This window comes from Vulpes lagopus, chromosome 3 (assembly GCF_018345385.1).
Source record: "Vulpes lagopus strain Blue_001 chromosome 3, ASM1834538v1, whole genome shotgun sequence".
NCBI classification, from domain to species: Eukaryota; Metazoa; Chordata; class Mammalia; order Carnivora; family Canidae; genus Vulpes; species Vulpes lagopus.
In genome coordinates, this window is record NC_054826.1 from 94,886,240 (window position 1) to 94,913,329 (window position 27,090).

The 27,090-nt window shown below is 52.1% G+C and overlaps 2 protein-coding genes across 6 annotated transcripts in view; both read right to left on the reverse strand.

Annotated features, from left to right (window-relative positions):
- Positions 1–2,616: 2,616 nt before the first annotated feature.
- LOC121488376 (60S ribosomal protein L39) lies at positions 2,617–2,848 on the reverse strand. Its single transcript, XM_041750900.1, has one exon. The coding sequence runs from the start codon at positions 2,811–2,813 to the stop codon at positions 2,658–2,660; it is 156 nt and encodes a 51-aa protein (XP_041606834.1). The 5' UTR covers positions 2,814–2,848; the 3' UTR covers positions 2,617–2,657.
- Positions 2,849–11,936: 9,088 nt separating this feature from the next.
- Positions 11,937–27,090, reverse strand: part of ELN (elastin) — a 31,980-nt gene continuing 16,826 nt past the window's right edge. For 3 of the 5 annotated variants that reach the window (XM_041749920.1, XM_041749922.1, XM_041749918.1), the window contains 21 exons: positions 25,799–25,891; positions 25,662–25,715; positions 24,970–25,080; positions 23,695–23,748; positions 23,045–23,167; positions 22,762–22,821; positions 22,280–22,366; positions 21,333–21,389; positions 19,917–20,036; positions 19,774–19,833; positions 19,242–19,373; positions 18,564–18,602; positions 17,105–17,158; positions 16,959–17,018; positions 16,656–16,733; positions 16,057–16,095; positions 15,790–15,843; positions 15,357–15,401; positions 14,934–14,963; positions 14,336–14,386; positions 11,937–13,162 (listed from right to left, as the gene is read on the reverse strand). In XM_041749920.1, the coding sequence (XP_041605854.1) occupies positions 13,119–13,162; positions 14,336–14,386; positions 14,934–14,963; positions 15,357–15,401; positions 15,790–15,843; positions 16,057–16,095; positions 16,656–16,733; positions 16,959–17,018; positions 17,105–17,158; positions 18,564–18,602; positions 19,242–19,373; positions 19,774–19,833; positions 19,917–20,036; positions 21,333–21,389; positions 22,280–22,366; positions 22,762–22,821; positions 23,045–23,167; positions 23,695–23,748; positions 24,970–25,080; positions 25,662–25,715; positions 25,799–25,891 (1,445 nt within the window). In that variant the 3' untranslated portion in view covers positions 11,937–13,118. The remainder of the gene's footprint in view (positions 13,163–14,335; positions 14,387–14,933; positions 14,964–15,356; positions 15,402–15,789; positions 15,844–16,056; positions 16,096–16,655; positions 16,734–16,958; positions 17,019–17,104; positions 17,159–18,563; positions 18,603–19,241; positions 19,374–19,773; positions 19,834–19,916; positions 20,037–21,332; positions 21,390–22,279; positions 22,367–22,761; positions 22,822–23,044; positions 23,168–23,694; positions 23,749–24,969; positions 25,081–25,661; positions 25,716–25,798; positions 25,892–27,090) is intronic. The other 2 variants (XM_041749919.1, XM_041749921.1) reach the window with 2 other exon arrangements.

Sequence of the window (27,090 nt, forward strand, 5' to 3'; positions counted from 1 at the left end):
CTGATAGAACCAATGAGTGGCTCTTCAGATCCGATGCATTCAGTCGCATTGCTCATATAAGGTATTAAATTTTTTTAGCAAAAGAGGAATTTTTTACTTTTATTAATTTTTAATAAGATTTTATTTATTTATTTGACAGAGAGAGCACAAGTAAGGGGAGTGGCAGGCAGAGGCAGAGGGAGAGGGAGAAGCAGGCTCCCCTTATAGTAGGGAGCCTGAAGTGGGACTGGATCCCGGGACTTGTGACCTGAGCCGAAGGCAGACGCTTAACCACTGAGCCACCCAGGAATTTTGTACTTTTAAATAATATAACCTTTCAAATACTGTTTTTTTTTTCTTATCTTTTGAGGATTCTTAAACTCTGCTTTTGCATGGTTATGTGATGAACATATTTTATTTGTGTAGTCCCGTATGTCTATAATTTACAAGTGAATATGAGTACTTGTGTGTGGTGGGGAGCAAATTCAGAGCCTGACTTGGATGTGTTAAGTTTTGGGTGCCTGGGGGATCCCTGGGTGGCGCAGCGGTTTGGCGCCTGCCTTTGGCCCAGGGCGCGATCCTGGAGACCTGGGATCGAATCCCATATCAGGCTCCTGGTGCATGGAGCCTGCTTCTCCCTCCGCCTGTGTCTCTGCCTCTCTCTGTCTCTGTGACTATCATAAATAAGTAAAAATTAAAAAATTAAAAAAAAAATTTTTGGGTGCCTGTTTGCCATTCAAATGGCAAACGTATATATATATATAATATATATAATATATATGTATGTATATATATATACATATATGATGGTTGCTCAAAAATATTTTAATGATGGGGGTTCACGATAAAAATTTTCTAGATGAGGGGTCAAGAGCTCTGTTGCAAAGGCTCCTTTACCCCAGGTCAGTGATCGGGATTTATCCAAACTTGCTACACTGGTGCCTGGCTAAACACAAGCTGGTGACAAGCAAAAAGCTCCGTGGAGACACTGTCACAGTATGAGCCCAAGACTGTCATCCAGGGCAGGGGCTTGAGCCTGGGCTGTCCTAGCCTAGGGACAAAAAGAGCTGGTATCACGATCTCCCTGCGGTCAGGCACAGTCTGTCCCCTTCTTGCCCACTCTGGTTGACCATACCCAGACATGCGGGTCAGTGACTCCCCTGCCCTGTCTTTGACCCAGCTGTCACTGGCACCTCACACTCAGTGCATCTAGGCCGGAACTGTGTGCCTGGAGCTCTTCCTCCACAGGTGTTCATCTCTGTAACACCACCTTCATCTAGTAGTTCAGGCCAAAACTAGCAGGTGGCCTTGGCTTCTCTCAATCTCTCCCACTGCCCCTTGCAGATATCTGATCCATCGGCAAATCTATTGACTTTCTGTACAAAATATATCCGGAATTTTACCCCTCCTCCTCCCTGGTCTAGCTGGGTGCACAGTGTGATAGTCCCCAGCTCATGTCCAGCTCATGTCCACCTATTACCCCTTGGAGCCTCTGAACATATGGGTCAAAGTGTGGCCTTTTCTTGCCTTTTTTTTTTTTTTTAAAGATTTTTATTTATTAATGAGAGACGCAGAGAGAGACAGAGACACAGGCAGAGGGAGAAGCAGGTTCCATGTAGGGAACCTGACGTGGGACTTGATCCCAGGTCTCTAGGATCACACCCTGGGCTGAAGGCAGGCACCAAACTGCTGAGCCACCCGGGCTGCCCCTTTTCTTGCTTTTAAACCCAAAGCCCTTGGGGCACCTGGGTGGCTCAGTGGTCCTGGGATCCAGTCCCACATCAGGCTCCCCGCAGGGAGCCTACTTCTCCCTCTGCCTATGTCTCTGCCTCTCTCTGTGTGTCTCTCATGAATAAATAAATAAAATCTTTAAAAGAAAAATGAACCCAAAGCCCTTCCTTTCATCTTTACAGGACTTAGCCCCTGGCTACTTTGGTTTTATTCTCTCCTTGCTCACTTTTGGTAACCAGGTGTATCTCTTTGTTGTTCTGACTTCCCAAGCATATGCTCATCATCTCAGGGTCTTTAACTGGAGGTCAGATGTCCCTACCTATCCTGATAACTTAACATTCTTTCTCACTCTTTATCTTCTTTCCTGGCTTTCATTTCTTTTTAATTTTTAAAAATGTATTTTTAAAAGCTTATTTATTTATTTATTTTTAGTAATCTCCACACCCAACATGGAGTTTGAACTCATAACTCTTTTTTTTTTTTTTTAAGATTTTATTTGAGAGAAAGCACATGAGCAGGGGGAGGAGCAGAGAGAGGGAGACATGCTGACTCCCCATCAAGACCTGAGCCAAAGGCAGACGCTTAGCAGACAGAGCCACACAGGCGTCCCCTAGCCACACTTTAAATACTTCATTGTCAAGGGCCATTTCTATCACTGCAGAAAGTTCTATCAGACACTGCTATGTGAGATCTGACAGGAGGGGGAATTCAGTACTTAACAAATCAGGACACAACAGCAGCTCAGCTGAAAGGTCTCACATTTATTACTGAACCAACCTACTGGGATAGAGGCATAGTAACAGTGAAAATCATTCCCCTGATAAGACATGTCTATTGGCCGGGTAGGAAGGATGTTTCCATATTGATAGGATAGGAATATGTGATCTCCATGCGGCTTAAATATGTGTGCCAATTATGTTTGCTATTTCATGATGTGCGATGCTTCCTCATAGACCCAGCTTGGTTCTTCTCCAGTGTCTCCTCTTAGAGTTGTACCTGATTTTATTACCAGTTTTCATCCGAATCCACTGGGGAATAGGACGATTCTGCTTTTGTTTCTTGGCCAGGAATCGCTTGATTCTGAAAGTCTTGTGAGAAGACATGGCGATCACAGTCAGCCACACGCAACCAGGATGACGGCAGAAAGGAGAGAGCTGAACTCATAACTCTTCCAGCGAAACCAGCCAGGTGCCTCTTCCTGATACTCTGACATTAGAGAGAATCCTTTATTGACCGTTCCCTGGGGCTGCTGTAGCAAATTGCCAGAACCTCGGCTTAAGTGAACATGAGTATGTGTGTGGGGGAGCAGATTAAGAAACGACAGAGATTAATTTTCTCCTAGTTCAGACACCAGGAGTCTGAAATCAAATCAAAGGCTGCACTCCTTCAGGAGGCTCTGGAGGAGAATCTAGTGCCTTTCCTCTTCTACCTTCTTTTTTTTTTAAATTGCAGTAAATAGCACATAATATAAATTTACCATCTTAACCATTTTTTTTTTTCTTTTAAGGAAGCTCCACGATTAGCATGGAGCCCAATGCAGGGCCCAAACTCATGACCCTGAGATCAAGACCTGAGCTAGAATAAGAATAGGATGCTTAAGTGACTGAGCCACCCAGGTGCCCTCCCTTTGCCCATTGTTAAATCAGGTTATTTTGGTTTTTTTTTTGTTGGTGAGTTGTACAAGTTCTTTATATGTTTGGTATATTAGACCTTTATCTTATATAGAATTTGCATTCATTTTCTGTAGATTGCCTTTCACTCTGTTGATTGTGTACTTTGATGCATAAAAGTTTTAAGTTTGATGTAGTCCCATTTGTCTTTTTTTTTTAATTGCCTGTGCTTTTGGTATCATATGTAAGAAATTGCTGCCAAGTCCAACATCATGGAGGTTTTCCTTATATATCTTCTAGGGGAAACATAGAGGTTTCCTAGAAGAAACGCATAGTTTCTGGTCTTACATTTTAAGTTAATTATCATATATAGTGTAAGACACGATTTCTTTTTCACGTGGATATCCCAGTACCATTCTTTGAAGAGGTTGTCCTTTCTCCATTGAATGGTCTCCGCACCCTTGTCCATGATCATTTGACAAAATATGTAAAGGTTTATTTCAGGGCTATCTATTCTGTTCTACTGATCTATATGTTTATTTTTATGCCAGTACCACATTGTTTTGATTACTGTAGCTTTGTAACATATTTGAGATCAGGACATATTAGTCTTTCAACTTTGTTCTTTTTTTTTTTTTTTAAGAGTTTTATTTATGTATTCATGAGAGACACACACAGAAAGACAGAGACATAGGCAGAGGGAGAAGCAGGCTCCTCACAGGGAGCCCGATGTGGTACTTGATCCCAGGACTCCAGGATCACAACCTGAGCCAAAAGGTGGATGCTTAACCACTGAGCCACCTGGGCATGCCTTACTTTTAATTTTTAAAATTATTTTTTGTTTTTTCTGATTTTATTAGCAACTGATTGCTCTTTCTTTTTCATTCTCTCTTTTTTTTAAAGTAGGCTCCATGCCAACGCAGGGCTTAAACTCATGACCCTGAGATCAAGACCTGAGCTCAAGTAAGATACTTAATTGAGTGAGCCACCCAGGCTCCCCATGCAACTAATTTCTTTGTGTTAAGTTTGTATGCTACAACTTTGCTGAATTCATTTATCACTTTTTAAAAAAGATTTTAGTTATTTATTCATGAGAGATACAGAGAGAAACAGAGACATAGGCAGAGAGAGAAGCAGGCTCATTGCAGGGAGCTGGATGTGGGACTCGATCCCGAATCCCGAGATCACACCCTGAGCCAAAGGCAGATGCTCAACCATTGAGTCACCCAGGTGTTCCCATTTATTACTTCTAAAAAGTTGTGTGTGTGTATGTTTAATCTTTAGGGTTTTCTACATATAAGATCATGTAATCCGTGAACAGATAATTTTACCTTTTTTTTTTTTTTAGGATTTATCTATATTATATATATAGAGAGAGCACAAGCAGGAGGGGCAGAGGGGAGGGAGAGAAAATTTCAAGAAGACGCTGCTAGAGTGTGGAACCCAATTGGGGTTTGATCCCACAACCCTGAGATCATGACCTGAGCTGAAATCAAGAGTCAGACGCTTAACCAACTCTGCCACCATGAGCCCGTTTTACTTTTTATTTTTTTTAAAAAAGATTGTATTTATTCATGAGAGAGAGAGAGAGAGGGGCAGAGACATAGGCAGAGAGAGAAGCAGGCTCCATGCAGGGAGCCCGATGAGGGACTCCATCCCGGGACTCCAGGATCACGCCCTGGGCCAAAGGCAGGCACTCAGCCGCTGAACTGCCCAGGTCCCTGCTTTTTAAAATTTAGATGCCTTTTATTTCTTTTCCTTGCTTACTTGTTCTGGCTAGGACTTCCAATATTATGTTAAGTAAAAGTGGTGAGTGGACATTCATATTCCTGATTTTAGAGGGAAACCTTCCAGTCTTTCACCATTGAGTATGATGAGGGTTGTGGCCTTTGGTGTGTAGAATTAGCTTTCTTCTATTCCTAGTTTTTTTTTTTTTTTTTTTGAGTGGTTTTTTATCATGAAAGGGAATTGAATTTTCATGATGCTTTTCTTGCATCTATTGAAGTGATTATGTGACTTTTGTCCTTTATTTTGTTAATTTGGTATATTATATTGATTGATTTCATATGTCAAACCATCCTTGCATTCCAGGAATAAATTCTGCTTGGTCTTGGTGAATGATCCTTTTAATGTATTATTATATTCAGTTTGGTAGTATTTTGTTGAGGATTATTGTGTCATTATTCATTAGAGATATTAGTGTTTCCCCTGAAAAGTCAATCAGTAAATCAGTTAAAATTACCAGCTATTTTGAGACATAATTGACAAATAAAAATTGTATATATTTGAATCGTACAATGTGATGTTTTCATATACATATATAATGAAATGATCACTGCAGTCGAGCTAATTAGCATTTGCCTCACTGATAGGCTTACTTTGTGTGTATGTGTGTGGTAAGAACACTTTAAGGTCTACTCTCAGTGGGGTGCCTGGGTGGCTCAGTGGGTGAGTGTCTGCCTTTGGCTCAGGGCATGATCTTGGGATCCAGGGTTGAGTCCCACGTCGAGCTCCCTCCAGGGAGCCTGCTTCTCCCTCTGCCTGTATCTCTGCCTCTTTCTCTGTGTCTCTCATGAATAAATAGATAAAATCTTTAAAAAAAAGGTCTACTTTTAGCAAATTTTGAGTATACAATACAGGATTATTTATTATATGTACCGCGCTGTACATTACATCTTCAGAACTTGTTTATCTGGGTAACTGAAACTTTGTACCCTTTGGCCAACATTTCTTTGTTTTCCCCAAACCCCAGCCCCTGGCAACCACCACTCTACTCTTTGCTTCTATGAAGTTGACTTTTTAAAATTCCACATATAAATGATATCATGGAATATTTGTCTCTGTGTGTCTGGCTTATTTTATTTAGCATAATGTCCTCCAGATTCTCCCACATTGTAGCAAATGATAGGATTTCCTTGTTGGCACATAATTATTCATAGTAGTTAATTATGATCCTTTGCATTTCTATGGTAGTGGTAATGTCTCCTGTTTGATTTCTAATTTTATTTATCTGAGTCCTCTCTCTTGGTTTCTTAGCTAATCTAATTAAGGTTTGTCAATATTGTTTATCTTTTCAGAAAACCAACTTTTAGTTTTGTTGATCTTTCTTTTTTAAAAAAAATTATCTGAGAGAGAGAAAGTGGGGGGGAGTGGGGAACGAGCAGAGGAGAGGGACAAGCAGACTCCCTGTTGAGCTGGGAGCTCAACCCTAGTACCCCAAGATCATGACCTGGACTAAAAAAAGAGTCAGATGCTTAGCTGGCTGAGCCACCTAGGCAGTTTGTTGAACTAATTTTGTTCATGTATTATTTTCCTGATTTTGTTTAGTTGCTTATTGGTGTTCTCTTACAGCTCACTGAGCTTCTTTCTTTCTTTCTTTCTTTCTTTCTTTCTTTCTTTCTTTCTTTCTTTCTTCTTTTTTTTTTTTTCTGAGCTTCTTTAAGACAATTATTTTGCATTCTCTGTCAAGTAATTCATGGCTCTACATTTCTTTAGAGTTGGTTACAGGAGCTTTATTAGTTTCCTTTGGTGGTGTTGTGTTTACCTAATTCTTCATGATCTGTGTAGCCTTAACATGGGTGTCTCAGCACTGAAGGATCAGATGCCCCTTCCAGTCTTTACAGACTCATTTTAATAACAATAGACCTTTCCCTTCCAGTTCCCTGGATTTATGGGTCTGTCTCTGGGGTTGTGTTATAGTGGGGCAGCAGCTGGATCTCATTTGTTGGGCCCATGGTGGGGTCTGCAGTTGTCAGGGCATGGATGGGTGTGGCTTCTGTTGTGATATTGGGCTGGTCCTTGGGTGGGCAAGACTGCTTCCAGGCCATGGTACCGTGGAGCTGCAGCCAAGTCATGAAATTGTCCCTATAGTCAGGTCCAAGGCCAGCAGGCCTGTTACTGGGGGCTGGATGGGCATTACCCCTCCTGGATCCCTTGGTGGAGGGGCTCGTGCCAGGGTCATGGAGAAGCAGGGTGGTGCCAAGCTCATAGCTACTGCTCTGCAGCTGGGACCACAGCTGATAGGCCTGCCACTAGCTTGTGAATCTACCTTATAGAACTGGTCATTGTGTGGGGCACCTGGGTGGTTCAGTTGGTTGAGCATCCAACTCTTGGTTTTGGCTCAGGTCATGATCTCATGGGTCATGACATGGAGCCCTGCGTTGGGCTCTGCCCTCAGCGGGGAGTCTGCTTGAAGTTTCCCTCCCCCCCCCCACACCCTCTCTCTTTCTCTCTCTCTGTCTTAAGTACATAAGTCTTTTTAAAAAATGGGCATTCTGGGTCATGGGCTCCACTGAGGTTTCACCTCCTACCAGCTCCCACAAGGGCAGTTTGGTCTCTGAATGTGAATGGCTGCCAAATACACGTCTCTGTGGGGGTGTGGATGAGGCTGTGTTCTGCATCTTTGTGTGTGTGTGTGTGTGTGTATGTTCTGCATCTTGCTGATGTCCCTTCTTTGTAGTTTTCTCTTCTTGTGTTTTTGTCTGGTGTTTGTATCAGTGGCCTCTTAGAATAAACTTGGAAATATTCCCCCCTCCTCCATTTTTTTTTTTTGTGTGTGTGAGGGGTGTGTTGGGGGAGACTTTCTGGAGGATAGGTGTTAATTCTTTAAATGTTTGGTAGAATTGACCAGTGAAGCCATCTGGTCCTGGGAATTTTCTTTGTTGGGAGAATTTTTTTTTAAATTTTTTATATTTTTAAATTTTTATTTTCTTAAAGATTTTATTTATTTATTCATGAGAGACATACAGAGAGGCAGAGACACAGGCAGAGGGAGAGGCAGGCTCCCTGTAGGGAGCCCGATGTGGGACTCAATCCCAGGATCCCAGGATCATGCCCTGGGCCGAAGGCAGAGGCTCCACTACTGAGCCACCCCGCTGGCATCCCTGCTGGGAGAATTTTGATTATTGATTCAATCTCCTTGTTACTCATCTTCTCAGGTTTTCTCTTTCTTCGTGAGTGATTCAGTCTTGCTCAGTTGTGTGTTTCTAGGAATTTATCCATTTCTTCTGGGTTGTCCCAGTTTGTTAGCATAGTTTGTCCAGATTGTTATAAGGATACTTGTGATGGCATTTAGTGCCCACCAGGATAATCTCCCCATCTTCTGATCCTTAACTGAATCATATCTGCAAAGACTCTTTTCCCATATAAGAGCATTATATGGGAAGCATTAGGGGCTAAATTGTATCTCTGCAAAATTCATATGTGGAAGTCTTCAGTCTCCAATACCTCAGAATGTGACTGTGTTTGGAGATAGAGCCTTTAAAGAGGCAATTAAGTTAAAATGAGGTCATTAGAGTGGGTTCCGATCCAATCTAACTGGTGTCCTTATAAGAAGAGATTAGGAACAGATTGGCACTGAGTGAAGACAGCGTAAAGACAGAGGGGAAAGAAGAAGCCAAGGAACGGGGTCTCAGAAGTAACAAACCCTGCCAACACCTTGCTCTTGGACTTCTGGGCTCCAGAACTGTGAGAAAATAAATTCTGTTGTTTAAGCCCCCCTCTCTCCCCAGAATGTAGTACTTGGCTATGGCAGCCTGAGAAGCCTATAATGCAGCAATATTTACAAGTTTCTAGGGCTTGGGACCTGGATATCTTTGGGGCCATTATCAGCCTAACACATTCACTTACCATCTTTCTACCAGAGTGGCTAATGAATGAAAGCAGGGAGTTTATGTATTGTGTTCTTCAAGCAGTGTTTATCCTCAGGGAATGTATGTCCTGGTGTGGGGAGTCAGATAATGAGCAAAGAAGTGCAATATCCTATGTCACAGGGTGACGGGTGCTCTGGAGAAAGAGCAGGCAGGGACAGGTGAGGGAGGAGGGGACAGCTTGTAATTTTAGACAGGGACACTGAGAAGGTGACATTGGAGTCACTGAAGGAGACAAGGGAGCCAAGCCCGTTGATAGCAGAGGGAAGAATGCTCTGGGCAGGGAAGACAGCAAACCTTGAGGCCCGCGGTGGGGTGGCCTGCTCCCTGCAAGGAAAAGGCATTCAGTGCACGGCCTGGCAGAGGGCAGGTAGCAGGAGATGTGGTCAGAACAGCTGGTACGACTCAGGTAGGGGCTTCCAGGCCATCAAAAGGCCTCTCTGGGGCACCCGGATGGCTCAGTGGTTGAAAGTCTGCCTTTGGCTCAGGTCGTGATCCCAGGTTCTGGGATCAAGTCCCGCATCAGGCTCCTCGAAAGGAACCTGCTTCTCCCTCTGCCTGTGTCTCTGCCTCTCTCTGTGTGTCTCTCATGAATAAATAAATAAAATCTTTTAAAAAATTAAAAAGGGCCTCTCTGGCTTTGGCCCTGAGGTAGATGGGAGCCGTGGTGGGGTTTTGAGCAGGTGCATGACTTGACTTAGGTTTTATTTTTATTTATTTTTTAAAAAGATTGTATTTATTTATTTATGAGAGACAGATTGAGACAGAGATGTAGGCAGAGACAGAAGCAGGCTCCTCGCAGGGAGCCCAATGCAGGACTTGATCCCAGGCAGTCCTCCGAGATCACAAACTGAACCAAAGGCAGACACTCAACCACTGAGCCACTCAGGTGTCCCGCTTGACTTAGGTTTTATTTTTTATTTTTTTATTAAAGATTTTATTTATTTATTCATGAGAGACACAAAGGGAGAGGCAGAGACACAGGGAGAAGCAGGCTCCATGCAGGGAGCCTGACACGGGACTCGATCCCCGGACTCCAGGATCACACCCTGGGCTGAAGGTGGTGCTAAACCGCTGAGCCACCCAGGCTGCCCCTTGACTTAGGTTTTAAAAGGATTGTTTTGGCTACTGTGTGGTGAGGAGGCTAAAGGGGAGCCTGGGGGCTAATTGGGGAGCTCAGTGAAGAAGCTATGTTGGGTAATTGGGCAAGAGCTCCTCGCGGACCAAGGTACCCAGCCCTGGAGGTCGAGAGAAGCGGCTGGACTCTGGGTGTCTCCTGGAGGTAGTGCTGTGGGCTTTGCTGGGGAATCCTCACATGGTTCTGAAGCTACTGGCCTTACTCCCAGAGAGCCACCAGAGCTGCTGCCCACCGAGACAGGCAAGGCGGGAAGGGAGTGGGTTTTAGAAGGAGGGAGGACCATGCTACATGGGGATGTCCATGAGACTTCCAGGGGGAAGTGGTAAAGTTGGATGTGTTTGGGCTCAGTGGTTGAGCATCTGCCTTCGCTCAGGGTGTGATCCCAGGGTCCTGGGATTGAGTCCCACATCTGGCTCCCTGCAGGGAGTCTGCTTCTCCCTCTGCCTGTGTCTCTGCCTCTCTTTCCGTGTCTCTCATGAATAAATAAATAAAATCTTAAGAAAAAAAAGTTGAGTGTGTTGGTCCAGAGCTCCAGAGAGAGTTCTACCCTGAAGGTGTCCATTTGGGAGTCGCCGAGGCAGAGGTGGCATCTAAAGCCAAGAACTATGAGCAACCAGAACAGGGAGGCCCCAGGGCTGACTGCTGGCACTAGCAACTTTCAGAGGCAGGAGTGTGGAGAGGGGTCCAGTGAGGGATACTTTGGTTGAATGAATGAATGAGTCTCCTTTGTCACTACCCTTGGGCAAGCTGTGTCACCCCTCATGGACTGTCACAGGGGGGTCCCCTTGTGGGTCTCCATGAACCTGCCCCTCCCCCCTTTCTCCTTTTGATCCCCTACCTCTGGGTGCTCCATCTGTCCCGACCCTCCTCCCCGTTCTTCCTGGTACATTGCTTTTTGCCATCTATCTGGGATAGCCTCCCAGAGTGTCACCCCACCTGATTCTCTTTCCATCTCAGCTGCTCCTGGCACTGCGAGGGTTCTTGTGGGCAAACACACAGATACCCACACTCCTGGCAAACACCTCCCTCACCACCCTTCTGTCCTGGGGGGTATGCCCCCAGCCGTGGGGTCGGCTCTCAGGAGGACAGGTGCAGGCATGAGACCATGTGGGGCCCTGGAAGTGGAATTGGTGGTTTGGGGAGGGGATTCCAGAATCTGGCACCCAGGGCGGGGTCTAAAGGGGAGTTGTGGGCTCCAGGTGGGCGTGTGCCCAGGTCCCGTGGATTTCTGGCCCCACAGAGCAGGGAATGGTCCTGGGGATGGAGGTCTCTGGGGCTCCCAGTGCCACCTGTAGAATCTCATTTGTTATATTTTATCAAGAAGTGAAGCTGTGCTGTGTGGGTGAATGGTTCTTCCTCTGGGGGTGGGGGATGTTTCAGAGGGAAGCGCGCCTTCTGCTTTTCTTAGATGGGCCCATCTCTCCCCTCTCTGAATGGCTGTTCAACAAGGCCAAGGGTTTGGTCTGGACAGAGGGGTCATTTTGTTTCCTCCACCGCCTCAGCTCTACCCTCAGCATCTGGAGGCCACCCCCAGGCCTGGGAAAGGTGTGGCTGAGTGGGTGAGCCCCCTCCTCCAGGGAGATCCCCATGGGTGGTTGTGGGTAGGGGGCTGGTTAGCACCAGCTTCTTCCCCAATGAAAGCAGAAGGGCTTTCTTTGTTGAGGAGTGAACAAAACTTGAAGAAGGTTGATATACCCGGGAGCGAGCCGAACCAGGAGCGGCAGGTGATTTTGGTAAATAGCTGCCCCTAAATGTACCTTGAAGAGTACAAGTTCCTGTTTCTGCCCTGGGGCGGATGGGAGAGTACAAAGGAGGTCACGACACAGTTTCCTTCAAAAGGTTTTCATTTATTAGTCTTTTCTCAAGCCATTGATTCTCTGTTCATGTTCAAAAGAAAAAAAAAGTGTGTGTTTCATCCAGAGTTACACCAAAGTGATGAAGCTGAGTTTTCTACTGGGGAATATAGCTCCCCAGATCAGAAAAAAATTTTTTTCTTTTCAATTAATCACGAAAACAAAACCAAGAGAACATCCACAATCCAAAATAATCCCCAAATATCCAGGACAAAAAATAAAATATTTATTGATCTATCACAGCGAGACACAAAGAGATGGGCGGGGTAGGGGTGGGAGATGCTCTGAAGTTCAGTGGTTTGAGGGAGGGATGGGGGATACAGTACTGCATGGGGGGGACCCAGGTTGGGGAGGAGATTCCTGCCACCCCAGCTAGCATAGCTCCTCACACCCTGGGTGCTCAGGCCCCATCGTAGGGGTGTGTGGGGTGGGTTGGAGGCAGGGTACAGGCCGCCAGGACAGGGTAACCAGGTTAATGGTAGGGGGCACCCAGCCAGCTAGTGGTGCTGGGTGGTCAAATGGGGATAAGGAGGGATGGACGGATGGACAGATGGATGGATGAATTCCACAAGAGCAAGAGGGCTGTTCCCAATGGGGGTCTTCCAATCCGAAGGTGTCCCCAGAAGTGGGGAAGAGGGCTCAGAGATGGTATGACCGAATCCAGCTTGAGGCTTTTGGTGCTTAGGTACCAACTGGACCGCAGCCAGGGTTGGGGGGGTGGGTTCTGGTGGGCAGGGGGAGATGGGACTGCCCAGGGAGTGTCCGCACCATCTTCAGAGGAGCCCCAGGGAGGGGGTTCCTGAGGGGCTGCCCTTCCCTCCTCCCTCCCCCAGGAAGATGAGAGCACCAGCACGTAGCACCAAGTTCCCCTGGAGATGGAGAGTGTGTGGAGGGGGAGCTCCTGGGTGGGAAGGGGGTGGGGGCAGGTGGCTAAGCCCACCTACCCCCGGCCTCTGAAGTAGGGGGTTTCCTGGGGCCCACTTGGCCACCACTCTTGTTTCCTTGCTTTGTGGATTTCCAAGGCCACCCAGCCTGGCCTGTCCCTCCCGGGGTGGGGGCTGGGGGGGCGCATAGGGGTAGGGATCACAAGGGGTTTACATTCTCCACCAAGCAGTAGCACCAACGTTGATGAGGTCGTGAGTCAGGGGTCCTGGGAAGCTCACTTTCTCTTCCGGCCACAGGATTTCCCCAGGCAGGCCCCACCTGGCCAGGAGGAGGCACACATGACCGTCGGACCCCTCCGGGGTACTGCCCAAGCCCCTGTCCACATGGTCTCATACCCCCATCACCACAATGGAGAACAGAGGCTCCAAAGCCATGAGAGGCCTGGCCACAGCCTCCCACCAAACTCTGAGCCACTTGTCTTAACTCCTACTTGGCAGGTGGGAGGGAGCTAGGCCTGCAGGATGGTGGTCTAATCAACGCTCAGAGAGGGGAAGGGGCCTGACCTGGACAATGTCTGTATATTCTGAGCACACTGTGTTTGGGAAGCCTTCCACAAGCAGCTCTGAACACACTAACTGGCCTCGTTTTAAGCCATCGAGGCACCCCTGTCTGGAAGGAGGGCCTGGTGTAGTTTCTACCTCTGCTGGAGCTCAACGTGGCTCCATACCGCCACCTGGTGGCAGCGAGCAGCCGAGTGGGGCAGGAGGACAGGCTTTTCCTGTGAAACTCATCCAGGCCTGGATGTTTGGAAAGCAGTGGCATCTATCAGGCCCGGGGCATCAGGTGGTGCCTGATTGAGATCTGGGTACCCCGGACAGGGTCAGGCTGGTCTTGCCTCTGCCTCTCCCTGTCCTGGCCCCAGCTGCCTCCTCTGTGTGGTGGGAAGTAGGTGGGGACAGGCTGAGTAGACACAGGAACGGGCCTGTGTTCTTCGGGTCTCCTTTGGGCACTGTTGGGAGGGGCCTTGGGAAGCGGTGACCATTAGCTGCCCCCCACATTCCCAGAGGGACGTCTGCATCTTTGAGCAGGTGGTGCACCTTGGGTCCCCCATCCACCCCTCAGATTCCCTGACTCTAGGGTCTGTTGTCCTGTTTATCCTCTCTCTCCTCTGTTCCTCTGAGCTCCTCCCTTCTCTTTCCCTTGTGGGCTCCTCCTGGTGGGGCTGGGGGTGCGGGTGGGCAGCAGCGAGGGAGGAACTGCCCGGCCTGGCCTGGGGCGAGCCTGGAGGGTCCCAGGCCCATTCTTAGCTCTGAGTGTCTGGGTCTGAGTTAGATGCAGGGATGGGAGTGACGAGTCCAGCTCCCTGCAACCTCCCCACTCCCTCCCTGCCTTGTCTAGCCCAAACCCGGTGTCCCCCTCTCAGGCTGATGGACCCCAGTCCTCTGCCTCTCCCCCTCCCTACCCTCTCCCAGGGGTGGAATCTCTACTCACCTTGGTATCCCAGGGCTCCCAGGGCCCCTCCATAGGGCTTGGGAGGTTTACCTGTGGAGGGAAGGGTGAGAGTTGGGGATGCGGGCAGGCTTTGCCACCTTGCCCAGAACCCCTGCCATGAACCAGGCCTCTGGTCTCTCGCAGAAGATTCTGAAGACCTTCCTGCCCCTCCTGCCTGGGCTTCGGGTCTCCCCCCAGCCTGACCCCTGCTGTGCTCCCTACAGAGGGTCACCTGCCTGTGGAAGTCTGAGCAGCTAGGAGGGTGCCCCCTGGCCATGCAGACTGCCCCAACCTAACATGCCCTGGGCTTTGACCTCCCTGACCACTTGCCTGAACAGATTTTATTCTCCCCTTACATGTGGTCATCAGGCTCTCCAGTTACCCCAGACACCAGGGCTGGCCCAGATCTCCATCTCCTGGTGTCCCGTTCCATGCCAAGCTGGGAGCTCCAGGAAAGGGGTCCTTGCCCTCATCCCTACACCCCATGGCTGAATTTTCTTGGCATCGGAGGGCCAGCCCAGGGCTGTGGCCACAGTCACCACTGCCACGGTAGCACCCTACCCCCACTCCATGAAAGTAGCTCAGGGCCCCAACTCACCACCAATTCCCAGGCCCCCGGCTCCACCACCTGCAGGACAGGGAGAGGGGCCATGAGTGAGTCCACTTCTGGGGGAGCCCACCAAACCCCACCCCGGGCAGCCAAGTTCTGGGCCTGGGTGTTGGGAGCCCTGGACTCTGCCTCACTCATCGTGTGACCTTGGGAAAGTCCCTGGCACTGCCTGAACCTCAGTCTGCCTCATGTGGAACATGGTGCTTTGGACAAGCTGATGCTCCCTGGCCTTGCAAGGGAGGGAGAGGAGAATGAGAGAGGCCCAGCTTCGTGTAGGGAGATCATAGGTCTGCCCTGGGTCCTGGCTCTGCCCTTCCAAGCAGATTAAGCAGCAGAGATGGCAGGATGGGGCTAGAGGGCTAGGTGCGGGGGGGGGGGGGGGGGACCGAGGGACAGGGAGCCTGGGTGTACCTGGGTAAATAGGAGACAGTCCGAAGCCAGGTCTTGCTGCAACTCCTGTGGGAGAGGTTCAGGGTTGGCATGGGGCAAGCCCTGCCGCAGCCTCATCACCTACTGCCTCTCTGCCCGGGACCACCTCACCTCCTCCCTGCTGTGCACCCCTCGCTGGCAAGAGTAGCTTTCCTTACAAACCTCGTCTCCACCTGGCATCCCTGCAGGGGGCCTCATACCCCCAGCCCGTCGGCCTGGTCTGTTGCCCATGGTGTACCCCCTGGCCCTGAGGCCTGCCACTTTGCCTAGGATGTTCCCTTTCTTGGACTGTCCCTTGCACCCTCTCTCTCATGTCTGTGTGCTAGATGCAGCTCCAGGAATTCCCCTGGCTGGCCAGAGAGGCCTCGTCTAGACCCAGGCGGAGCTGGGCATCTCACAGAGACATGGCCCCTACCTCCAACTTGGAATGGCCTGGTGGCTCCCAGGACACCGCCAAGGCCAGCGGCACCTGAGAAGAGGGTGGGCAGGGGTTAGGACGAGGCACAGCAGAAGGGGCCCTGAGCAGCCCCTCTGGGTTCTAGGGCCAGGGGTACCCTGGGCAGGCCTTCAAAGGCAATGGGAGCCAGGTGGAGGTCTGAGCTGGGCCGGGGATGGGGCAGGGTGGTGGGGGCAGAAGCAGCTTGACATCTGGGCAGCAGGAGGGCAGGAAGGAGTGACTCACCATATTTGGCTGCTTTAGCAGCTGCAGCTGGGGACACACCTGGGGAGATGTAGGGCACAAGAGTCAGGCGTAGCACCCCACAGGCCTGTCCCCTCCTGGCCTGCCCACCCGCTCATTATGCCACCATCCTCCGGCCACCCTCCCTCATCCATCCAGCTTCCCAAAAGTCTTTAGGAAGCTTTTCCTGCCTGTCCAGTCTGGAGCATACAGGATGAGACTCAGGACGGTATAGGTAGGGGGACACAGGGATGACCCACGAAGGAGTGACATGTCAACACGAGCCCCCCCAACCTGCGCCCTCAGTGGCTGAGAATTTTGGGGGAAAAATTTCCCTCCCAACTTTCCTTTTCCTCTCTGGGCAATGGGCACAACCATCCTCATCCTGATGAATTCTCACTTAAGGTGGGCGGGGAGGCTGACAGAGGAGAGTGAGAGGAGGGGGCCCTAGCTTGCGTTTGCAGAAGGTCCTCCAAATGCTGCAGGCCAGCTTGGGGCTGGTGTGACAGGGTGGGAAGGAAAGTCAGTCTCTCTCTCTCTCTCTCTCTCTCTCTCATACACACATGCCCCCTTTACCCTCTGATTCCAGAGCAGACCCTCACCTCCGAAGCCCCCAACCCCTGGGATGGCTCCCCCGGCTCCGAGCCCCCCGGCTCCCAGGGCTCCGGCTCCCCCGAGGCCTGTGGAGAAGCTGTGTGTTAAACTCCTGCTGGTGGGAATGGCGGGTCTATCTGCAGATGGTGGGGTTCTCATCGCAGGACCCTGGTAGAGCCTGAGCTCCCAGAGCCTCGCAGGGTGTAGTGGTGCCAGGGTGTGGGCTGGGCTCCAGGGAGACTGCTCCTCAGGGCCCCGTGCATGGTCAGAGGCCTCCCCCCACCAAGCCCCAGGGGCCATCCAGTGCTCACCATATTGGGCAGCTTTGGCAGCAGCTTTGGCAGCAGCAGCTGAGGCCGCAGGTCCGGCTCCTGGGGACACAGAAGGAATCAGGGGGAGGGACTCTCCACTGGCCAGTCTTCCTCCCTGCCCAACCTGTCCTGGGCTTCCGACTCACCTGCCACACCGCCTGGGACACCTGCTCCGCCAAGAGCCCCGATCCCTCCTGCTCCTGTGGAGAGAAGGTACCCCCAATTTTTTCAGGGATGCTAGCTAAGCAGACATGTGGACAAAGCCATGTGACCCAGCAGAAGGAGCACTTGGCCAGGCACCTGGGTCTGAGACCTGGCTCTGTCCTGACCAATGGGGCAAGTCTTGAGTCTTGGCCTGCCCATTTCTTCTCCTTCCCAGGCAGCTAGCACTGAGAGCCACCAGTGCCTTCAGTGGTGGCTACGAGCTGCCGGGGGTAGAAGAGTACTGTCAGGTTCTGACAGCCCTGTGTTCAAATTCTGCTTTCTCCACTCATTATAGCTGTCGCCTCTTGGAGTCCCAGAGCTCCATCTCCCTAACAGGGGTGATTATCCGTACCCTGCTTCCACTATCAGTGTTTGGGAGGGTGAAGGGACACACTCCTGTGCACGAACTCTGAGTTCTGAACCACTACTCGGTGCGGAGCTGCTGGGTATGGCCACAGTTCACACGTCACCCTTCTCTGTGCTTCGAATGTTGTAACCTGCTTATTATTCATCACAGCAGGGAAGGGAGGGACCACTATCACCCCCATTTTGCAGATGAGAATATTGAAGCACAGCAGAGGTTAAGCGATGTCCTCAAGTTTCCACAGCAAGACCTGGCTCGGGAGCCAGCGCCCTCAACTGCTTTGTTTCCCGGGCAACATCTGTTAGACTCAGGCGGCCGGCAGCCGGCCAGACACAGAAGAGGGGCCTGTGGGTCACCAGGCCCGCGGGGGGTGGGGGGCCGATGAAGCTGGGATTTTCCGCGGTGGAAACTGGCCCCAAGTGGACGGGCCAGGGCTGGTTGGCAGTTCCCTGGCAGGGGCCCTGGTCCGGCTCCTAGGAGGCCAGGAATGTGGGGGCCACAGACAGTGTGGGGCTGCCAGGTGGGGCTGCCAGGGCACCACGCGGAGGGACAGACAGGCCTGCCACGTCCTCCGGGCTCGTGGCAGGCGCAGTCATGCTGACAGCAAGGCAGGCGGGAGGCTGGGGGCCTGGACGAGGTGTCCCAGCACTGCTGGCAAGGAGGAAGAAGCTGCCCTGCTGATGGCAGGCCTGACCCCTGGCCCCTGGCCCCTGGCCTTGGGTCCCATGCAACTGTCAGGGCCAGAAGGGCCTTAGGGACCACAGTCCTCATCAGGGAACTGCCACCAGTGGGGCTGGAAATGTGAGGGACGTTTTGAGTCATCCTGGAGCTGGAGGCATGATAGGCATTCAGCAGGCCGGAGCCAGGCCTGCTAAACCATCATTAATGTGCCCTAGAAACTGCCTTTTTCAATCCTGACCCTCCCAGCCCTGTGCTGCAGGCTCTCGGCACTGGGCCCCGGCGCATGGACGGGAGATGGGTGACCAGGTGTTATCAGGGCTTGGGACCGGAGGGGGCAGTGTGTGGGGTCCACTCACCATATTTGGCTGCTTTTGCTGCAGCCAGGGTTCCAGGTACTGGGGAAGAGAGAAAAAGGAGAAGGGGGCTGGTCAGCAGCTGAGCTCTGTGCCCGGGAGTTCTGCCTCCTCCAGGGAGCCCTCCCTGACTTCCTCAGCCTTCACTGGTCCTCTCAAAGCTCTGAAACCATGGCTTTCCAGCTGGCACTCACTGCACCTCTGTTTTGGGCACAGAGTTCCAAGATCTAACCATGCTGCTGCCAATTGGGTCTGGGGCTGCATGAAGGCTGAGCTGCGCCTCCTTCCAACTGCCCCCCCATCTCCTCGTGCACAGTGTGGTCCTGGGGGCCTGTGGGTCCTAGTGGCCCTTTTGTCATCGTGCACTGACAAGGGGAGTGCACTGGCCCACTCAGGCCTGCTGACCTCAGGGGCCTCCACCCTCCTTTCCTGGGAGTGGGCTACTTCTCAGTTTGGAACTCTGTTCCTCCTCTCCTGAGCAGGCAGGTACTCTGAAATCTAGCAGCCTGGGGCTCCCTTTGCCTGGCCTGCCCCCCATCTGTTACCCCAGTCATCTCTGACTGCTTGGGGGCTCACTGCAAGCTCCTGAGTAAGGCTGCTGGGGATGTGCCGGCAGGAAAAGAGGTCTCCCTCCTCTGAGCTAGGGGGCAGTTTCTGCCCAGGCCCTAGAGGTCGCCTTACCTGCACCTGCCCCAAAGCCAGGAACGCCAGCACCAACTCCAAAGCCAGGAACACCAGCACCAACTCCAAAGCCAGGAACACCAGCACCAACTCCAAATCCAGGGACGCCAGCGGGAAGCCCAGCTGCAGCCCCTGGGGGAGGTGGGCAGTGGTGGGGTGGCGGCGGGCAGGGAGCATGCACCCACAAGGGTGCCCTGCCCAGGGAGCTGAGTCAGGCCCAAGGGCGGGGGGCCCAAACCCACGCAGGGGCCTTCTCCCGTTACATCTGCCCTCTCTATACAGCCATCAAGAATGATCTTCCTAAGTCTCCCACCGACCGTCAAGTCCAGACCCTCCCAGGCTGGCACTCAGGGCTGCACAGGGACCATGGACACCACCCTCCTTCATGCCTAGTCTGTGCTGCCGACCCCCCTGGCAGCCGCTCTGGGATCTAATGAGGCTGCATAGCATGGTGGTGGGGGTGCAGCTTGGGGTCCCTCTGGGCCAGCTCTGGGCTCACGGGCCGAGGAGAAATGGGTGGCAGGGCACTCACGGTACTGCGCTTTGGCGGCCGCTTTAGCAGCGGCTTTGGCAGCAGCTGGGGTCCCCACTCCTGCAGGGAGAGGGAGGGGGTTCAGGGACGGCACCCAGGGAGGACTCAGAGGCCCCTGAGGCCCACTTACACGGGCAGCTCACCTGTAACACCACCGGGGCCAATGCCAATGCCGGGACCGACACCGGGACCGACGCCGGGACCAACACCAGGACCGACACCGGGACCCACGCCGGGACCCACGCCGACACCAGGACCTAACCCTGCAAGAGCGAGAAGGGCTCATTGTTAGCCCAGTCTTGACCAAGGACAGAAGCTGATGGGAAGAGCAGAGGGCTGGGAGTCAAGAGCCTTGGGATCATGTCCCAGCCTGGACACAGATTTGCTGTGTGATGTTGGACAAGTTACTTTCCCTCGATGAGGCTTAGCTTCCTCATCCCTACAATGAAGCATGTGTAGGATCAGGGGCCCTTTTTTAAAAATATTTTTAAGATTTTATTTATTTATTCATGAGAGACACAGACAGAGAGGCAGAGACACAGGCAGAGGGAGAAGCAGGCTCCCTGCGGGGAACCCAATGTGGAACTCGATCCCAGAACCCTGGGATCATGCCCTGAGCTGAAGGCAAATGCTCAACTGCTGAGCCACCCAGGTGCCCCAGGATCAGGAGCTCTTAACTTTTGGAAGACAAGGACCCCTTTGGGGCTTCTGAGGGTGACAGAGGCAGCTGTACTGTAAAGGGAGCTTGGCAAGACAAGGAGACCTGGGCTCAAAGCTCAGCTCAGTGACCGTTGAGCTCAGCAAATGTGGGCATGTTACTCAAGCTCTTAGAATCTCAGTTTCCACATCTGTAAAATGGGAATAATAATACCAACTCCATAAAGTTGGTGTAAGGATTACCCCCGTAAATAGTGGCTTGGCAAAAAGGGGTCATTTGCCATATGCGAGTTTGGGAGTCAGCAGACCTGAAGTCAAGATGTTCTCTGGCCTAGACAGTAAATTTTGTGATCTGAACCTTGATGTCTGCGAGTCCCTAAGGCCAAGGCAGAGGGGACCCCTCCTCCCACCACTGGCCCAGAGCCTGGTGTACAGTTGGAATCTAAATGGGGCTGCTGTGGTTTGCCATGTTCAGGAAGGTGTGAATGCCTGGGCCTGCCAGGGGGGACTTCAGATGTAGCAAGAGACAGACAGCTTCATCAGGGTGCAAGAAGTAGTACTGTAGCTCTCGGAGCAGAGGAGTCCGGTGAGCCCAGCTGTAGTCCAGAGCGGGGACAGGCCCCGGCTTGGGCTGGGCTGGATTTGGAGGCAACAAGGGCTTTGGGAAGGCTGAAGAGCCAGTTCTGGAGGGCTCGCCGTTCTCACTTTGCTGTCCTGATCAGAACTTTACCTACATCTCTAAATGTGGTTGGATAGGCCGAAGGTGGTGAGAAAGCCCAGAATGTGACAGCTCCAGGGGGCTTGCCTTCCAAGGGTCACTGAGGCCCCAGAGCAAGGAATGTGAGGGAACAGTTCTCCAGGATGGGGGCTGGGAGCAGGATGAGGGGCTGGGGGATGCTTACCAAACTGGGCAGCTTTGGCAGCGGCTTTGGCAGCTGCAGCAGCTGGGGTCCCTACTCCTGGAGAGGTAAAGGGTAGGGTCAGGGGGCAGTCCCCAACACCCCTCTCCACATCTCCTCCACCCCCCACTGTCCCCTATTCTGGGAAGACCACCTGACCCTCCCCATGCTGCCTCCTCAACCTGCAGACAGAGAAGGAGTACACAGGGCCAGCGTGGCTCCCAGGCCCGCTGGGAGGATGGCCCACTAGCCCAGCTGGGCACGTCCCTTCTTGAGAAGCTGCTCTGTGACTGTGAGGTTCTAGCTCTGCTACGGCAGAGGGGAGCCCAGAGCCGATGCGCAGAAGCACAGACCCTCTCCCAAGCCTCTAGAAGTCTCTTGTAGCTTTCTGCTGAAGGTGGTGTTAATTAAAAAAAAAAAAAAAAAAAAATCTAACAGTGCTTGTATCCCAAACTGGAGGAAACAGCTCATTTTTTGAGGAGGAAACACAAAAGGAAAAATTTTCTCCCATAAAGTAGGCATGCAGAGAAGGAATCTGGTGGGGAAGAACAGCCAAGGAAGTCTCTAACTTAATCTCCTTGTAATTTCATTTCTTCTCTTTGGCCTGTGACTGCTGGGGGAGGATGAACCCAGGAGAGCCATAGAGGGGCACAGGCCCTCCCCCCGATCAGGAATCAGAGAGGCCACTGGAGTAAAAGAGGCCCCTCAGCCCTGGCAGAGCAGAGCTCCGCTGCCTATCCCGGTGGTGGCTGACTTCCCGAGCCGCCCCAGCAAGCTAGGATCCCATGGGGGGGTCTTCCTTCCAAAGCAGGGAAATTTGCTCTCCCTCCTCCCCATCTCTGGGCTCCATAAAAGTCTTGCCAATCCGCAAAATGATGCCCTTGACCTGGTCAGCTCCAGGGCTCTGCGAGACAAACCAAACCCATCTCTGGGTTAGGGACACAGCTCACCTGGCACCCCTCCTGTGCCCGGCACACCTGCTACTCCATCTCCGACTCCTGGCACCAGTCCCCCTAAGGCTCCTACTCCTCCAGCACCTGGAGGAGTGAAGAGTGTCAGGCTCTGTCCCTCGAATCACCCAGTTCTTGGGAGAGCAAAGGGTCAGGGTGGTGTGGGGAGCAGAATGGCTGCGTGGGCACCTCCGACTTGCTGGTTTGGGGTCGAGGTAGTGAGCAGGGCCCCAATAACCGTAGTGGTAGGTAATTGAAGAGGGTGGAAGAGTTCAGAGTGGCTTTGGAAGATGGGGCTAGAGACTCCCCGCCCCCACCTTGACCTGGGCCATTGAGCCCCAGAGGCTTGAGCACGAGGTGGCTCTGCCCTTGTGCTGGAGAAGCGCTCTGAGCTTGGAGCCTGGGCACCACAGGACAGCAGGGGTCGGGAGGAGGGGAGGGTGCTAGCCTTGGCATGGGGACAGGCAGGGCTGGGCACTTACCATACTTGGCTGCCTTGGCTGCGGCTGCTGCCTGAGCGGCTGCTGCTGCCTGGGCTGCAGCTGTGGGGAGGGAGAGAGCCCCTCAGGAACCCCACTGGATCCGGAGGGAGGCGGCTGTGCCTACCGCACACTTACCCGAAAGTGCTGGAACCCCTCTCTGCACCCTACCCCTGAGCTCCCTGAGCACTCTGAAGCCCAGTCTATACTCTCCTGCATCTCCCCTCTCCAGAGCCCTACAATAGAGAATCCTTTCCTCGGTTCCCCACATGGAACTCAGGCTCACGGGAAAGGGGGGCTCCAGGAACACCTCCAGCTCCAGCTCCGATACCATAACCAGGAAAGCCCCCAGCACCAACTCCCACTCCGTAAGTGGGAATGCCTCCAACTCCCACTCCAGCTCTGGCCCCTGTAGAGGGAAGAGAATCAGGTGGAAAAGCGTCACAGTAAGAGAGGCTGGGAAGAGCTCGGGGTTGAGGGGATGCTGGTCAACTGGGAAAGAGGACACAAGCCTCCCCCAAGTCTGGTCCACGAAGGGCCAGAAACCATAAAATGGCCCCAGACCAGCCTCCTCCAGGGAGACTTTATGGACACCCCCCATCCCTCTGTGTTCTCCAATCCCTTTCTTCTCTGAGCACTTGGGGAAGGGCCTCGTTGTTGGCTATGGAGAGACTGTGGGCAGGACCATATCCCTAGCCAGGCTTGGGCTCCTCTGACAGGGCCCTGGCCAGGGTCAGGGACACTGTCTCCATTGGGAATGCCATACTGGGACTCTCCCATCACTCAGCCCCATGGTCTCATGGTAGGAGACGTTTTCCTGGGGCCCAACAATTCCAAGTCCCAGCTCTGCCAATGACTTGCTGTGTGACCCTGGGCAAATTACTCCCCTTCTCTGGCCAGAATCGGGTGGGGCAGAGCTATCAGCACAGCACTTACCGTATTTGGCTGCTTTGGCGGCTGCTTTAGCGGCTGCAGCTGGTGACACAGCTCCTGGAGATACCAAGGGGAACACAGATGACACAACGGTCTACCTATCTATTTACCCTTACATCTCCCCTTCTACTCACGTGTTCATCTGTCTTCTTAACCACCCATTTATCCACCCATTAATCTACCCATATGTCTGTCCATTTGTTTGTCTATCCTTGGGCTTCCATCCACCCCCTCAACCAACTTAATCAACTCTGTCCATCCATGCACCCACTTATCCACTCATCTGCCTACCTATCCATTCATCTAACTATCCAGTTATTCATTTTGCATTTGCCTTCTATGCACTCATCTCGTCATTTGCTCATACAACCATGCGCTTATCCATCTATTCATCTATCCACCTATCCATCCATCCATCCATCCATCCATCCTTTTTTCAATTTTATTTATTTAAAGATTTTATTTATTTATTCATGAGACACACACACACACACACACACACACACAGAGAGAGGCAGAGACACAGGCAGAGGGAGAAGCAGGCTCCATGCAGGGAGCCCGACGTGGGACTCGATCCTGGGTCTCCAGGATCCCGCCCTGGGTTGAAGGTGGTGCTAAACCGCTGAGCACCTGGGCTGCCCTCAATCCATCCTTCTTACCACTTATTCAGTGCCCTACCTGCTTTCCACCTGTCTTTCTATCTATGCATTCATCTCTCTGTCTCTATGCATCCTTGTATTTGTCCCTTCATCTACCCATTCCTTCGTTCATCAACTTGTCCACTCATCTACTTGGCCATTCACCTACTTGCCCATTTGTCTACCTGCCTATCCATCCATCCACCCACTGTTTACTGAGCACCTATTTAGCTAAGGGCTGGGGACACACTGACAGCCAGAAGACAAATTAGAGAAGTTGATGCTGGCTGTGACTAATTAGGAGGTTGTTACAGCCCAAGGAAGAGATGAAGCATGGCCAAGGATATGAAGAAAAGATGATAGATGAGTGAGGTATTGGGGGAGTGCAAAAGTCTTAGCAATGGTTTTAATATTGCTTTCTTGGGTTGCCTGGGTGGCTCAGCAGTTGAATGTCTGCTTTTGGCTCAGGGAGTGATCCCAGAGTCCCGGGATCGAGTCCCGCATCAGGCTTCCTGCATGGAGCCTGCCTATGTCTTTGCCTTTCTCTCTGTGTCTTTTATGAATAAATAAGTAAAATCTTAAAAAAATAATATTGCTTTCTTACATGTTCATGCACACGCACACACAAAGCTCAGCTCACCTGGTCCACCCACAATGCCAGGCCCCCCAACACCTGGGACTCCGACACCTGGGACTCCAACACCTGGAACTCCAAAGCCTGGCCCACCAGGCACCAAGCCTCCAGCAGCTCCTGTAAAAGGGAAGGATTGTTCTCCTGGCCTGGACCCCATTGGAACCTCAGAGGGCCTCCAAGGGCACAGCTCTGGGAGCTCTGGGAATGGCAAGTCCTGAGAGCAGGATCCCAGGTGGGCTGGCATTGCTCCTGCCTGGATCCTACTCAACTGAGAGATGGGAAGGGATGCCAGAACCTGCACAGAGCTCTGAGGGTTTGGATCTGTGGGTGGGAAGACTGCAATGTAGGTCTAAAGCAAAGTCAGGTGTCTCTGCTGGGCCCCCAGGCAGTGGGTGCAACAGCATTGGGGCAGCCCTGAGGGTAGGATGGGAGAAGCCAGATGCTCCATGGGACACCTCCCCACCTCGTGTTCCCAGCTGGGCCAATCAGTGGAGAACAGTGGCCTTCCAGAAAGAGTGGCCAGAATGGACAAGGGCAAGGAGGTAAGAACATTGCATGTTTGGGGAGGGGGAGACAGACTGCCATAGATGGATGAGGGCAAAGTCCACCAGCCTCATAGTACTAGGCTATCCAAGGCCCACATGGACAGGGGGCTGAGGGCTCTGGGGCCTGGGTTGGCCACCCCTTGGGGCACTCACCATACTTAGCTGCCTTTGCGGCGGCCTTTGCTGCAGCAGCTGGAGTCCCTGCCCCTGGAGAGATGGCCACAGGGGGTAAGGCCCTTTCCTGGTGGCCCTCCCAAGAACATCCCCAGCCCCTGCTGGATGGACACTACCTGCAATGCCTCCGATCCCAGGAATTGCACCAGCCCCGCCGGGAATGCCGGCGCCTCCAACACCAGGGAGAACCCCAGCTCCTCCGGCACCTGCTGAGATGGGGACAGTGAAGATGTGGCTCCCGGGGCCTCTCCTGAGGCTGGGTAGGAAGGCTGCTTGGATGCTGGAATTTTAACTAGCACAGTCTCCTCTGGGAATGCAGCCCAGGCATCTCCGGCTAGGCCTGCTGGAGGAGGCCCCCACATCACTGTTCCTTGACTCACCCCCAAAGTGTCCATTTCAACACGCTCATTAAGGGACTTCGATGTTTTCAGACAAATCCCATTCTAATCACTGCCACATACTGAGAAACCACAAACGGCCGCTCCCCGGGCCAGAGGGGCCCCTGTAGGAATGTTCAAGGCTTCCCCTCCCTGTGTTCCGAACACTCGGCCAAGTTTGTAATCCAAGAGCCTGGCTGCCCAGCTCTGGCAGCCCCTTGTCGCCCCACTCTCCTGCTCCCACATTCCAGCCATCCCCTCCAGCCTTGAGGGCCTAGAAGGAAGGCCAGTGGAGCCTCCATGGAGCAGGCCTCCAGCTTGGGGCTTCCCCTCCACTCTTGCCTCCTTGGGCTGGAGGGGAGATGTCCTCTGTCCCATTGGGGTCCAGGAGGGACTCCCCTGGGACTGGAGATGAAAGTTAGGACCTCAGCCCTGTAATGTGATTCTGAACTGGGGGATGAGCTGGGGCAGGGCACAGATGCTCACTCTGCCTTCCCTATGTGCATGGGGAAGGCCATGCCATGCCTGCTAGCCAAGGGATCATGGGGCAGGTTAAAGGTTTTATAGGACACATTAAATTGATACTGAACAACTGCATTGTTTAAATGCTCACGTAGGACCACTTAAAATTATCATTCTAACCACCATAGTACCCATCCTCTTTGCCCAGGCTTCTTCCTATTTTAACCACATGTCAAACTCCAGAATCAAACATCATTTTCTCTGAGAAGCCTTCCTGATTTACCCCAGGTAGGAATAATGTCTCCCTCTTCTTGATTCCCACCGTAGTGCCTGTATTTTCCAGCTGGTTTCTTATTTGACCCTGGTCTCTGAAATGGATGGATGGATGGATGGAAGGAAGGAGGGACTGATGGATGGATGAAGGGAGGGATAGATGAAGGATGGAGGGATGGGAAGAGGGAGGCATGGAGGGATTTAGAGGGAGGAATGGAGGGCGGATGAATAGATGGATGGATGAATGAAGGGATAGAGGGAAGAATGGATAGATAGAGGGATGGAAGGAAGGAGGG